At 48.4% G+C, this 15,606-nt stretch overlaps 1 protein-coding gene across 1 annotated transcript in view; it reads right to left on the bottom strand.

The window, feature by feature from the left end:
* Positions 1-15,606, bottom strand: part of LOC141977507 (IgGFc-binding protein-like) — a 102,417-nt gene that overhangs the window by 32,177 nt on the left and 54,634 nt on the right. The window contains exons 23-27 of the mRNA XM_074939024.1: positions 6,471-7,044; positions 4,754-5,352; positions 2,133-2,697; positions 723-1,318; positions 27-597 (exon numbers count right to left, since the gene is read on the bottom strand). Coding sequence (XP_074795125.1) covers positions 27-597; positions 723-1,318; positions 2,133-2,697; positions 4,754-5,352; positions 6,471-7,044 — 2,905 coding nt within the window. The remainder of the gene's footprint in view (positions 1-26; positions 598-722; positions 1,319-2,132; positions 2,698-4,753; positions 5,353-6,470; positions 7,045-15,606) is intronic.

Below are 15,606 nucleotides of genomic sequence, written 5' to 3'. Positions count from 1 at the left end.
GATTGTAGATTGTCCTGTAGACTTACGGCAGAAGGAGGCCGTTCTCCAGGTCTCCATCTTGGCCCCAGCTGCTTGGCATGCAGCCACATAGGCCTGCAGGCTCTGGCAGAGGGTCTCTCCCCTTCCGTTGGTGGCACACAAGTCATAGAGACAGTGGTTGAAGTACTCAGCAGGACTGATTATTGAGTGACAGTGTCTGAAGGGACCCGAGGTGGCTGTGATCAGCCCACAGGAGCTCTCAGTCTGGTACGGCGCTGTCTGGGCTGCATCACAGACGGGGCACTTCTCACCACAGCCATCAGAGCATGTGGCAGCATCAACAGGCACCTTCCAGGAGGTGACAAATTCGTCCACATTCGGGGTACTCTTCACACCGGGCAGCAGGAGATCATCGTTCTTCTCATCGTTAAAGTTGCCACACAAGCCGCACACATGTCCCTTGTAGGTGCTGGGGACGGACACTAGGAGGTAGGAGGCAGTGTCGTAAAAGATTTTGAGGCCAGAGGCTGATTGGACAATGATGCTGTTCCCCTCTTGGTTGATCCAAAGCTTTCCATCATCCGTAGCCAGTGGGAGGGTGAAGAGCTCACCACCCACCTGTGCCAATGAGAGAGAAATTCACCCGTCACTGGTGGAGACTCAGCAGTGTCCTGGTGTGTTTTTTACACACACACACACACACCATTAGTGCTATGTAAGACTAATCGCAAACAGGGACTTACCGCAATCTTCCACTTCCTCCCCCTCTCCATGGCGATGGTGTAACCATGCAGCGACACCACCACTGTCCTCGTCACAGCCATGTAGCCACCACCAGGGCTCTCATTCTCCACCACCACAGAGAAGTTCCCTAGTCCAGAGTCTCTGCTGCAGACTTTGGCTAAGGTGTAAGTGCAGGAGCCCTGGAAGTCAAAGGCCCGTCCGTCAAAGGAGATGTAGTGAGGTCCACCAGATGCGACGCATGTTCCATATCCCGTGGCGTGGCAGCCCAGGACTCCGTTCTCCACCCTGCACTCCTCGTTGGCTCCACAGGAGGCCTCCTGGCACTCGACGACCCCATTGTCTTTGCATAGGCAGCGCTCCTGGCAGGAGGCGCTGGGGTAGAACTCCTCTCCCTTGCTGTAATACACGGCCTTGTGCACACAGCCGCACTGTGCGACAGGGATGCACTTCTCACCACTCAGGGTGAATCCAGCATCACAGAAACACCCTTCAGCACAGGGCTTCTCACACTGATCTAGAGCCCACAGGTCGTTGCAGTTGGAAGGGCAGCTGATTCCACAGAGTTCATAGTGAGAGTTAAGGGGGCAGGTGGGTCCTGAAGAAAAAAGATCAGAGAGAATTTGAATTTGTGTGTGAGGAGAAATGTGGTTGAACTAACAGATCATCTTGGTCAATGTTCTTTTCACATCCGTTCGGATATGGTTAGAGCAGGGAACTGGGAATCAGGACTCCTGGTCCTAGCTTCATCTCTGGGAAAAGTATAGTCTAGCGATTAAATTAGGGGAGTGGCCATCAGGACTCTTGGGTTCTATTCCCATCTGTGGGATGAAGGGTCACCTCTTGACTAGAATAGCGGGAGTCGGCATTCCTGCATTATGTTGCAAGCAGGGGGGCTCAGAACTCCTGGGTTCTTTTCCTAGCTCTGCTACTTATTTATGGAGGACACCTTTGGCCAAATAATTTGACAGCTCTTTTCCTAATTTTCCCAACCAATCAAATGGGGATAACAATACCTACCTACCTCCAAGTGACTTACAAGACTTAGTGAATGTTATAAAATGTTTCTACTTCTCTAAATGCCAAAGTATTAATTCAATTTACTCTGGAAAGGCAAAGTGTACGGCTTGGTCTACACTACAGACTTATCTCAGTGTAAGTACATTGCTCAGGGTTGTGTAAAATCCCCACCCACACAGTAACATGACACAGAATGAAAAAAATATTTCAGGGACTACAATTTTAATTGCATGGTGGAAATTTCTAGGTCTAGAATCTGTAACAAAGATGTCGCACTGTAAATTAAAACTCAGAACTGGGTGAGTGAACAATTCTGACCCCACCCTGCAGAGGGCGTTGGTGCACATGGGCAGCCGCCAGTCCCTAAAGCAGAGTCCCGCGGCAACACTCACGGCAGAATGAGGCCGATCTCCACTGCCCTATCCGGATGCCCCTGGCCTGGCAGGATGTGACGTAGGCGCTGATGGCGCTGCACAGAGTGTCCTGGTGACCCTTGTACTGGCACGTGTCATAGAGACAATCATCGAAGAAGGGAGCTGGGTCGATGGTCCCGTGGCACTGCCTGAATGGTCCTTTCTGTCGGGTGAGGACCCCGCAGTACTGGTCTCCCTTGTAGGGTTGTTTCTGAGCCTCACTGCAGACTGAGCAGTCCCCGGTGCAGCTAGACGAGCACCCTGGGACCTCCCCCACCTTCCAGCTCTCTGCGAACTGAATCTCATCAGATGTCTGAGTTCCATCCTTCATGGTCAGATCATCGCTGGGGTCCTGATTGGCATTGCCACAGAGGCCGCAGACGGCGTTGGCGTACGTATTGGGTAGGATGATCCTGGCGTAGCTGTACCAGTCAAAGCTCACTCTCAGGTCGAAATCAGTCTGGATAAAGCCGTGGACTCCACTGATGTAGGCCTTGAACTTGTGCTGGTGGGAAAAGGGCAGGTCCACAAAGACACCATTGACCTGGAAAACATACAGTAGAGATTGTCAAGGATTTCACGCAGTGCACTCAACATGAAATAATTCCATTTCCACGGAGCTGCCATGGATGGTCTGGCTCCAGAATTTCTATTTCTGAATTGGGTGGAGGGTAACCCAGTGCATTAATATGTCATCCCGTTGCCCCTTACTATTGCCCTTTCCTTTTCTAAAGCTCCTTCTAGCAAAGGAGTGCGATGCAGTTGAAGCATTAAAGACTAGAGCTGGGTGAAAAATCTCACACAAATAATGTACTTGCTCATAAATGCAGCTTTCGTTGACCAGAAACGATTTCCATATTTGATAAAAATTGGAGGGATAGCTGTGGTGCAAAAACAATTTCAGGCTGGATGCACAAGGCACTGTATGTGCACGAGCAGTTTCCTTTATAACCGTTAGCCCAGTCTTTAGGGCACTCACCCAGGATGTGGTAGACCAGGGTTCAATTCCCCCACTGCCTGATACAGAGCAGGATTGAATTTTGGTCTCACATTTAGCCTACTAGGCCACTCTAGGGAAATGGTATTCTCAGTCTCTCCTGCTGAAGCTGTTCTACTTTGTATAACTAACTAGTCAATGGAGCAGGAATTTGAATGTGGGTCTCCCCCTGCCCCAGCCGAGTGCTTAACAGCCAGGTTTAGAATCATTCTTATTCTTGCTCTCTGGGCCAGGGACTAGTCAAGTATTTTGTACAAAGTGGAACAGCTTCAAGAGGAGAGACTGAGGGCATATTTACACTACGGATGCTATGTGCTGCTGTCGTGTGAAGGTCCAAACACATCCTACGTTGATGGAAGGGATTTTTCCAATGGAGGTAGGTAATCCACCTCCCTGGGCAGCGGTAGCTACGTTGATGGAAGAATTCTTCTGTCAACCTAGCTGTATCTGCACCAGGGGTTAGGTTGGCTTAACTACAGTGCTCGGGGCGGGGGGACGGGGGGTGGATTTTTCACATCCCTGAAAGATATAGCTTAGATTGATCTAAATTTTACGGGTAGCCCTCCCCCAGAATATCCCATAGTCCAGTAGCTAGGGGACTCTCCAGCAAATTCGAATTCCTTCTCCCCATCAGGCAGAAGGAGGAATGGAATCCAGGTCTTCCACATCCCAGATGAGTGCTCACCCACTGGCCTAAAGGGAGTCATTAGCACTGCTGGCGACTGCATGAACCTAGCCCGTCATTTCCTTGGCTTTTTATTGCCTAGAAACAAAACAAAAAGTTACCTTTCAGGTTAAACAGAATTTTTGTCAATATTTTCGGAACTGGAAGTGCATCAAAGAACCAGTTATTTGCCTAGCTCTACTCACAACAGCCCTGTGAAGTGAAAAGGTCTTATTACCCCTTTAGAGCTGGGAAAATAGGCCAGGTCTACCCTATAATCTTACATCGGTATAACTACGTCGCTCCGGTGTGTGAAAAATCCACCCCCTGAGCAACGCAGTTACACTGACCTAACCCCCGGTGTAGACATTGCTCTGGCAATGGGAGGACTTCTCCTGTCAACATAGCCACTGCCTCTTGCGGAGGTAGATTAACTACGCCGACAGGAGAAGCCCTCCCATCAACGTAGTAGCGTCTTCACGAAGCGCTACAGCGGTGCAGCTGCATCGGTGCAGTGTTTTAAGTGTAGACCTGCTCACAGAGGTACAAAGACAGGAAGCGACTTGCCCTAGGTTATTAAGCCAGTCAGGGGCAGAGAGAGGAATAAAATCCTAAATGTCTGAATCTCAGCTCAAACCACTTCCCCTACTTCCCAGGAGCAGAATGCTGGAGCTCTAGTTCTTAGCACCGTCTGCTCTAACCTTCTAGTCCCCACAGCTGTGATAGAACCTTGGAGTCCTGGCTCCCAGCCCCCCGCACCAACCACTGGACCCCACTTCCTTCACAGAGCCAGGGATGGAATCCAGGAGTCCTGGTTCCCACCCCCTACTCCAACCACTAGACCCCAGCTGCCTCCCAGAGCTAAGAAGACAACAAAGAGCCCAGACAAGAGATCATTGAAATGACTTCCTGTGTTCCCCAGTGATCCTGCATCCCTACCTGGATCTTGCGTGGATGCTCCTGGCTCAAGCTGATGGTCACATTGTAGACCTCTAAGGTCACCCTTTTGGTGAAGGACACGGCCTTACTGCCTCGGTTGTTGTTCTCCACTTTGACATTGAACGGGATGAGTGTGGGGTCCTCGGAGCAGAGAGCCGCAAACTGGTAGATGCAGGTGCCCATGAAATCATACTTTTTCCCATCAAAGGTGGTGTAGTGAGGGTCTCCAGTACCTGTGCAGGTGGAGTAGCTGATCGTATGGCAGCCACGGACCCCACTGACCACGGAGCATCTTTCTTTGGCCTTGCAACTGGTCTTTCTGCAAACCACTGTGCCCAGGCTGGAGTCACAACTGCACCGAGAGTGGCAGTTCTCATCGTCCCAGAACTCCTCGCTGGGTTTGTAGTAGTGGCCGTTGTAGTCACAGCCGCAGCTCCCCAGGGGGACGCACTTGTCAGCACTGAGGACGTAACCGTCATTACACTGGCAGGTCTCCACGCAGGGCTCCCGGCAGGAGGAGGGGGCAGTTCGGTCAGAGCAGCTGGCGGGGCAGGCATTCCCACAGGTCTCATAGTGGCTGTTCTCAGGGCAGGGCAGGGCTGGGACAAGTTTGGAAAGGGGAGATTTAAAAATACAGGAAATGAATGAAACAACCTGCCTAAACGCAGTGAGAGCTACAGACAAATTCTTACACGCAGTGTATTATCCACCCTGCATGAAACAGCCATAAGGAAAAGGGCGGTAGAATTAACTTCTGCATTCAGAAACCAAAAGGCCATATATGTCTGCAGCCAAATCTCACAGGCCATGAGTGAATCATCAGGGTCAGCTCTTGGGTATAAAGAACACTTAGGGTCTGCAGGGAGTGCTCAGTAAGTGTACTCTCCCTTGAGTTAGTGCTGACCTTAATGGCACAGTGTGGATCGAGGGGGCACTGTTCTGCAAACAAAGGAGCCGGGTCTGATTAGGAGGTGCTCTCCACTTGAGTCCATGCTGACTCCAATGCTCCAGTGTTGCACTAGGGGGCACTGTGCTTCAGGGAGTGGGGTGGAAGGCTCAGTAGGGGATGCTCATTCCTTGGAATCGGTGCTGACCCCAGTTCCCAAGGGTGACACTAGGGGGTGTTGTACTGCAAGGAGCAGAGTAGGGAGCTCAATAGATGGTGCTCAGAGTCAGTGTTGATCCCTATGCCCAAGAAACCCAGTCATTCACAACTCTATGCTCAGGTCATTCACCATCCCCTCCACCGACAGAGTGAACAGATGGGCTTCTGGAACTGAGCTGAAACCAGATTTACCATTTCATGGGAAATACCAAGATTTTGGATTTTCTTCTGTTCCAAAAGGGAACGGAAATGAAATTCCTGTCCCAGACATTATTGGAGGTCGATCAAAGTGTTTTATTTTGATAAAATCAAAACACTAATGTCTGGTTTCAACCTGATAAAACTTTTAAAAAAATGTTTTATATATCTAAAAATAATTAATTTTGTTGTCAAAAGTCGTTTCAAAATGAAAAATCAAAATGCTCCATCCTGAAATGTTGTTGACACGCTTTGTCTCACTTTTTGAAATTACATTTTTTCAAAATCTGAACTTTTTTCTAAACATTTGGAATTTGACATTTTTCCTCAAAACTCTGGTGGAATGAAAAACATCCAGGCTTCTCTAGCCTGATCATGCCTGTGTCAGTAAGAACACTAAGCTGTCAGACTCACCACAGCCAGATGGCATCCTCCAGTCATAGACGGTGACCCCGTGGTCTCTGCAGGTTGCTGCGTAGGCCTCCAGCGCCTGGCACAAGATTTTTGTAGCACCCCTGTTCAGACACACGTCATAGATGCAGCTATCAAAGAACTCAGTGGAGTTTACTCTGGAGTGACACTCTCTGAAGGGCCCTCCCGGTGCTTTGCTGATCAACCCACAGTGACTGTCACTCCCGTACAGCTCCCTTGTGCTCTCATCACATGTCAGGCAGTTCTCTTGGCAGGAATCCCAGCAAAAGGGATCCCGGTCTTGGACTTTCCAACTGGCAGCCCAGCCCACGATGGAGGAGACTCTGGTGCCGCTGGCTGACGTCATGTCATCTTCAGGGTTCTGGTTGAAGTTCCCACATAGGCCACACGTGGCCCCATAATAACTGCTGGGGAGGGTGATCATCAGATGCCAGTCCCAGTTGTACGCCACCCGGAGACCAAAGTCCGTCTGCAGGACGGCCCGGAAGCCGCTCTGGTACACTCTGATTTTACCATCTGACAGTGTCACTGGGAGACTGGTGATCACGCCGTTTAGCTAGAGACAAGGACAGGATGGGGTGTTATTGCTCTTTCATCCTAACTTGTTCTTATTGCATATGTCACCTCACCACTCATTGCGACTGTACCTCATTGTCACTCTAACCAGTGGCATATACAATACGGGGAGCCACATCCTTCATCATAAGAACATAAGAATGACCATACTGGGTCAGACCAAAGGCCCATATAGCCCAGTATCCCATCTTCTGACAGTGGCCAATGCCAGGTGCCCCAGCGGGAATGAACAGAACAGGGAATCATCAAATGCTCCATCCCCAGTCGCTCATTCCCAGCTTCTGGCAAACAGAGGCAAGGACACCTTCCCTGTTCATCCTGACTGATAGCCATCACTTTTTACCCATTCCTTACTCAGAAAGAACCAGTGAAATCAATGCGAGTTGGCCTGAATATATTAAGAACAGGTTCGACAAACACCTGTCAAGGATGGTCTCGCTATACTTAATATTGCCTCAGTCCAGGGAGATGGACTTAGATGACCTCTGGAGGTGCCTTCTGGCCCTACATTTTTAGAATTCTGTATAGAGCACTTATCTATCTACAATATCTACCTACAGTATCTGTCTGTCTGCAGAATTCTCTATGTCTATCTACCCATCCACACTACCTAGCTATATGACTAGTCACGCAAAGAATCTAACCATCCATCCATCCATCAATCAATCGACCCACCCACCGATCTCTCTGTCCACATTATCTAGCTCTATTATATACCCACCCACAGGATCTACCTACAATATCTGATTATCTAGAGGTGTCTAATATGCAACCCATCTGATATATTTGTATGACACATTGGGAATCTCCAGAATCTAAGCTTTCAATTTCATTTTCTTTCTTTATTTATTTATTGAATTGTTTGTTTGTTTGTTAAAAATAATTTTTTTGGCCTTTATGCCTGCAAGGAAAACCTTCCAAATGTGCCCCAAGTGTGACTAGTTCGGCAATATCTGCCTGAGTCTGCAGAGAGCCTGAAATGATGACCCCCAATGGTGTAAACTGCACTGCCCATACTAAGTGGATCAGAGCATCACCTGTAAACCCCATGGATAACACTTCAGAGACAACACTAGCTATTTAAGTCCTATGTGGCAAAAGTGCTTCCCCCACAGAATTATAGAATCATAGGACTAGAAGGGACCTCGAAGGTCATCTAATCCCGTACCCTGCACTCATGGCAGGACTAAGTATTATCTAGATCATCCCTGAGAGGTGTTTGTCTAACCTGCTCTTAAAAATCTCTCATGACGAGATTCCACAACCTCCCTAGGCAATTTATTCCGGTACTTAACCACCCTGACAGTTAGGAAGTTTTTCCTAATGTCCAACCAAAACCGCCCTTGTTTAATATGGATGGGGTGGGTTCAGCTGTTGTGACCTGCACTGGATGTGCTATGTTTGTCTTCCACAGGACAGAAGCGACTTTGTCTGCACAAAGTGCAAGCTGGTCTCCATATTGGAAGAGAAGGTTCAAGGTCTGGAGCAACAGGTATCGACCCTGCGTTGCATAAGAGAAACTGAAGATTTCCTGGACAGACATCAGGATATGCTTCTACGGGCACAAGGTTCTGAAGATTCAGAGCAGGCTGCACATCAGGGACAGGAGGATGGTGAAGAAATTTGGCATCATGTGACCTCCAGAAGAAAAAAGGGGAACGTCCATGTACCAGCAACGCAGATACAGGTAAGTAACCGTTTTCATGTTCTCTCCACAGGTACTAATGCGAGAGTGGACCAGATGATACATCTGAGGGAAGGGAGCAGAAGGAGACTCCGCCGACTGGAAGGCATGAGATGCACTGTCCTAGGGTTGGGGGTTCTACGACCACCACTCCCAAGAGAAGGAGGCGGGTGGTGGTGGTCGGGGACTCTCTCCTCACGGGGACTGAGTCATCTATCTGCCGCCCCGACCGGGAAAACCGAGAAGTCTGCTGCTTGCCAGGAGCTAAGATTCGAGATGTGACGGAGAGACTGCCGAGACTCATCAAGCCCTCGGATCGATATCCCTTCCTGCTTCTCCACGTGGGCACCAATGATACTGCCAAGAATGACCTTGAGCGGATCACTGCAGACTACGTGGCTCTGGGAAGAAGGATAAAGGAGTTTGAGGTGCAAGTGGTGTTCTCGTCCATCCTCCCCATGGAAGGAAAAGGCCTGGGTAGAAACCGTCGAATCGTGGAAGTCAACGAATGGCTATGCAGGTGGTGTCGGAGAGAAGGCTTTGGATTCTTTGACCATGGGATGGTGTTCCAAGAAGGAGTGCTAGGCAGAGACGGGCTCCACCTAACGAAGAGAGGGAAGAGCATCTTCGCAAGCAGGCTGGCTAACCTAGTGAGGAGGGCTTTAAACTAGGTTCACCGGGGGAAGGAGACCAAAGCCCTGAGGTAAGTGGGGAAGTGGGATACCGGGAGGAAGCACGAGCAGAAGCGCATGAGAGGGGAGGGCTCCTGCCTCATACTGAGAAAGAGGGGCGATCAGCAGGTTATCTCAAGTGCCTATACACAAATGCATGAAGCCTGGGAAACAAGCAGGGAGAACTGGAAGTCCTGGCAAAGTCAAGGAATTATGATGTGATTGGAATAACAGAGACTTGGTGGGATAACTCACATGACTGGAGTACTATCATGGATGGATATAAGCTGTTCAGGAAGGACAGGCAGGGCAGAAAAGGTGGGGGAGTTGCACTGTATGTAAGAGAGCAGTATGACTGCTCAGAGCTCAAGTATGAAACTGCAGAAAAACTTGAGAGTCTCTGGATTAAGTTTAGAAGTGTGAGCAACAAGGGTGATGTCGTGGTGGGAGTCGACTATAGACCACCAGACCAGGGGGATGAGGTGGACCAGGCTTTCTTCCAGCAACTCGCAGAAGTTACTAGATCGCAGGCCCTAGTTCTCATGGGAGACTTCAATTACCCTGATATCTGCTGGAGAGCAATACAGCGGTGCACAGACAATCCAGGAAGTTTTTGGAAAATGTAGGGGACAATTTCCTGGTGCAAGTGCTGGAAGAACCAAGTAGGGGCAGAGCTCTTCTTGTCCTGCTGCTCACAAACCAGGAAGAATTAGTAGGGGAAGCAAAAGTGGATGGGAACCTGGGAGGCAGTGACCATGAGATGGTCGAGTTCAGGATCCTGACACAAGGAAGAAAGGAAAGCAGCAGAATATGGACCCTGGACTTCAGAAAAGCAGACTTTGACTCCCTCAGGGAACTGATGGGCAAGATCCCCTGGGAGTATAACATGAGGGGGAAAGGAATCCAGGAGAGCTGGCTGTATTTTAAAGAATCCTTATTGAGGTTACAGGGACAAACCATCCCGATGTGTAGAAAGAATAGTAAATATGGCAGGCGACCAGCTTGGCTTAACAGTGAAATCCTTGCTGATCTTAAATACAAAAAAGAAGCTTACAAGAAGTGGAAGATTGGACAAATGACCAGGGATGAGTATAAAAATATTGCTCGGGGATACAGGAGTGAAATGAGGAAGGCCAAATCACACCTGGAGTTGCAGCTAGCAAGAGATGTTAAGAGTAACAAGAAGGGTTTCTTCAGGTATGTTAGCAACAAGAAGAAAGTCAAGGAAAGTATGGGCCCCTTACTGAATGAGGGAGGCAACCTAGTGACAGAGGATGTGGAAAAAGCTAATGTACTCAATGCTTTTTTTGCCTCTGTCTTCACGAACAAGGTCAGCTCTCAGACTGCTGCACTGGGCAGCACAGCATGGGGAGGAGATGACCAGCCCTCTGTGGAGAAAGAAGTGGTTCGGGACTATTTAGAAAACCTGGACGTGCACAAGTCCATGGGGCCCGATGTGTTGCATCCGAGAGTGGTAAAGGAGTTGGCGGATGTGATTGCAGAGCCATTGGCCATCATCTTTGAAAACTCATGGCGATCGGGGGAAGTCCCAGACAACTGGAAAAAGGCTAATGTAGTGCCCATCTTTAAAAAAGGGAAGGATCCTGGGAACTACAAGCCAGTCAGCCTCACCTCAGTCCCTGGGAAAATCATGGAGCAGGTCCTCAAGGAATCAATTCTGAAGCACTTAGAGGAGAGGAAAGTGATCAGGAACAGTCAGCATGGATTCACCAAGGGCAAGTCATGCCTGACTAATCTAATTGCCTTCTATGACGAGATAACTGGCTCTGTGGATGAAGGGAAAGCAGTGGACGTGTTGTTCCTTGACTTTAGCAAAGCTTTTGACACGGTCTCCCACAGTATTCTTGCCAGCAAGTTAAAGAAGTATGGGCTGGATGAATGGACTATAAGGTGGATAGAAAGCTGGCTAGATTGTCGGGCTCAACAGGTAGTGATCAATGGCTCCATGTCTAGTTGGCAGCCGGTACCAAGTGGGGTGCCCAAGGGTCAGTCCTGGGGCCGGTTTTGTTCAATATCTTCATAAATGATCTGGAGGATGGTGTGGATTGCACCCTCAGCAAGTTTGCAAATGACACTAAACTGGGAGGAGAGGTAGATACGCTGGAGGGTAGGGATAGCATACAGAGGGACCTAGACAAATTGGAGGATTGGACCAAAAGAAATCTGATGAGGTTCAACAGGGACAAGTGCAGAGTCCTGCACTTGGGACGGAAGAATCCAATGCAGCACTACAGACTAGGGACCGAATGGCTCGGCATCAGTTCTGCAGAAAAGGACCTAGGGGTTACAGTGGACGAGAAGCTGGATATGAGTCAACAGTGCGCCCTTGTTGCCAAGAAGGCCAATGGCATTTTGGGATGTATAAGTAGGGGCATTGACAGCAGATCGAGGGACGTGATCGTTCCCCTCTATTCGACACTGGTGAGGCCTCATCTGGAGTACTGTGTCCAGTTTTGGGCCCCACACTACAAGAAGGATGTGGAAAAATTGGAAAGAGTCCAGCAGAGGGCAACAAAAATGATTAGGGGACTGGAACACATGACTTATGAGGAGAGGCTGAGGGAACCGGGGATGTTTAGTCTGCGGAAGAGAAGAATGAGGGGGGATTTGATTGCTGCTTTGAACTACCTGAAAGGGGGTTCCAAAGAGGATGGCTCTAGACTGTTCTCAGTGGTAGCAGATGACAGAACAAGGAGTAATGGTCTCAAGTTGCAGTGGGGGAGATTTAGGTTGGATATTAGGAAAAACTTTTTCACTAGGAGGGTGGTGGAAACACTGGAATGCGTTACCTAGGGAGGTGGTGGAATCTCCTTCCTTAGAAGCTTTTAAGGTCAGGCTTGACAAAGCCCTGGCTGGGATGATTTAATTGGGGATCGGTCCTGCTTTGAGCAGAGGGTTGGACTGGATGACCTCCTGAGGTCCCTTCCAACCCTGATATTCTATGATTCTATGATTCTATGAAACCCATTGCTTCTTGTCCTGTCTTCAGATGTTAACGAGAACAATTTATCTGCCTCCTCCTTCTAACAAGCTTTTATTATTCTTGAAAACTGTTATGTCCCCTCTCAGCCTTCTCTTCTCCAGACTAAACAAATCCAATTTTTTAAATCTTCCCTCATAGGTCATGTTTTCTAGACCTTTAATCATGTTTGTTGCTCTTCTGTGGGCTTTCTCCAATTTGTCCACATCTTTCCTGAAATGTGGTGCCCAGAACTGGACACAATACTCCAGTTGAGGCCTAATCAGTGCGGAGTAGAGTGTAAGGGAATGTCCATACTGGCAAGTTTCTACGCAACAAGTTATACCGCTTTTATTAAAGTGCTGGAATTAAACCGCTGTTGCGTGTCCACACTGTGCTCCTCAGGACAGTGGAGCGCATCCACATTAGCAGCTCTTGCAATGGCAAAGAGAGCAGTGCATTGTGGTAGATATCCCACTGTGCAACTGGCCAGAGGGTGCTTTGGGAAGGGTTTGCAATGCCTCATGCAGCTGGCACAGCGTCACATGATGCAGGTTTCCCAATCCCATTGTTCCATGGGCATCCTACTACACTGCCAGCAGCTTTTCAACTGAACTGGGGAAGACGCAGTGTGTGTGTGTGTGTGTGTGTGTGTGTGGAGGGGGGACAGTGTGTTTTGGGGGACAGAGAGTGTGTCAGCATGCTGTCTTGTAAGTTCAGACAGTAGCAGGAAGCAACCAGTCCTGAGGCAGGGGGAGGGGGAAACCCCTGACATCAGCCCTTTCCTCCCTCCCCAGCTCTCTGCACGCAATCTGTCTGTCTCTCTCTCTCTCACACACACACACACACCGCTGTCTTCAACAGCAGGAGCATTCCACATTAATGGTTTGCTCAGCACAGCACGCAAGGGCTGTCAGAAATGGAGCTTTGTAAGGAGAGGGGTGCATGTCTCCAGGGCAGCCGAGTTCAAATCAATGAGGAGAGCAGCCCCTTGAGGGATTATGGGACACTTCCAGAGGCCAATCGATTGTTTTCTGCGCTGTAATGTGTTTACACTGCCCATACAGCGCTGGAGCTGCTTTGCTTTAAGGCTTACGACTCTCGTTGAGGCGGTTTTTTTGCAATGCTGCAGCTGAGGAGTTTCTGCGCACTAAGAGGCTTGGCCGTGTGTGCAGCTGGGGAGTTACATCGCAGAAAGCTGCTTTACTGCGCAGTAACTTGCCTGTGTAGACAAGGCCAAATAATTACTTCTTGTGTCTTGCTTACAATGCTTCTGCTAATACATCCTAGAATGTTTGCTTTTTTTTGCAGCAGTGAATCGTGGCATGTACAAATGCAATTTTGGGTTGCATTAACAGAGGCATAGCATGCAAATCCCGGGCGGGGATAGTATCACTCTACTTGGCACTGGTTAGGCCTCAGCTGGAGTACTGCATCCAATTTTGGTCACTGCTGTATAGGAAGGATGTAGAGAAACTGGAAAGGATCCAGAGGCGAGCGACAAAGATAATCAAAGGGATGGAATGCAAGTCATATGAGTAAGGCTACATTTTAGGATTTTTAGTAAAAGTCATGGACAGGTCATGGGCAATAAACAAAAAGTCACGGCCCCCTGACCTGTCCATGGCTTTTATAAAAAATACCTGTGACTAAGTCTTACCTGCTGGGAGGGGGGCGCTCCTGAAGACTGCAGCTGGGGGGAGCTGCTGGAGGAAGCAGCGCAGGGCAATATTTTGGCTCGGGGGTGGAGAAAGGCCCTGCTACAGCTGGAGGGGGGTGCGGCCTGGGGTCCCACCGCTGCTGGTCCGAGCGGGGGAGGACTGGGGCCCCGCTGCCACCACCGCTGGTCCCGGACCACTGCACCAGGGCAGCACTGGGGACCAGTTGCCTGGGGCTCCCAGAGCAGCGCCTCGTGCGGCTGGCCCCAGTGCTTCCCCAGCTGCTGGGTGGTCCTGGGGTCAGCTGCACCAGTCCTGCAAAATTCACAGAGGTCATGGAAAGTCACGGAAGCCATGACTTCTGTGACCTCCGTGAATGATTCGCAGTCTTACATATGAGCAAAGGCTGAAGGAACTGGGTATGTTTCCTTTGCAAAAGAGGAGATCAAGGGGGAATATGATAGCCACCTTCAAATACTTTAAAGGCTTCCTAAAAAAGAGGGAGAAAAGTTGTTATTTCTTGCCACAGAGGGCAGGACAAGAGGCAATGCGTTCAAACTACAGCAGAGCAGATTTAGATTAAATCAGGAAAAATTCCCTAACCGAAAGAAGAGTAGGACAATGCAACAGACTGTTTAGCAAGGTTGTGGAATCTCCTTCACAGAAAGTTTTCAAAAGTTTTCATCTCTCTTGGATGGTTTAGACCCAACAAATCCTGCATCATGGCAGGGAGTTAGACTAGATGATCCTTGAGGTCCCTTCTAACTCTATGGCTTTATGATTCTTTGTGTGGGATAAGCGTCCCATCACACCCTGGTCATTTTAACAGACCAAATGGGGCAAGCACTGGGGCGGAAGCATCTTGTGTAGAGAACTGAGGGTTGCTACAGAGAATGAGATACAAAGAAAAGGATGAAGGAGATTCACACAGACAGGCCAGGAAAAGAGAATCAGAAAAAGGAAAATGCTGAAAATAGAGGAAAAAAGGAAAAAAGGGCAGAAATATATCTGAGCCTCAAATGGAGCAAGTTTTCTCACTGTACAACGAACGGAACAGGAAGGAAATGAACAATAAATACATAAATAGAAATTTAGTTCCTTCTAGAGATGTGCAAATAATAGATTAGTAATTACGAAAAAAGTAGGAAAAAAATTGTTTCAGTTGAACTGAAAAAAAAATTCACATTTTTTGGTGAAAAGTGGAAAGAAAATTGTTTCAGGTTGAACAAACGATTTCAGTCCAATTTCAAGCATTTTTTAAAATATTTTCAATTTGAAAAAAAAAATTAAAGGAAGTTTTGAAACAAAACATCATTTCAAATTAAAAAACTGAAACGTTTTATTTCAAAAATGTTGAAACAAAACCTTTCAGTTTTTTTAGATTTTTTTTCCTCAGCCAAAATAAGTTGTTGAAACAGATGCAAATTCATGAAAGGTTTCAGTGCACAGAATCTGCATTTTTCGCCAAACAAATATTTTGGATGAAAAGTATTGCCCAGCTCTGGTTAAGAACAGAAGAACGGACATAGTGAGTCAGACCAATGGTCCA

This window comes from Natator depressus, chromosome 24 (genome assembly GCF_965152275.1).
Source record: "Natator depressus isolate rNatDep1 chromosome 24, rNatDep2.hap1, whole genome shotgun sequence".
NCBI classification, from domain to species: domain Eukaryota; kingdom Metazoa; phylum Chordata; order Testudines; family Cheloniidae; genus Natator; species Natator depressus.
Note: the sequence above shows the minus strand (reverse complement) of the source record. Positions and strands in the feature narration are given on the sequence as shown.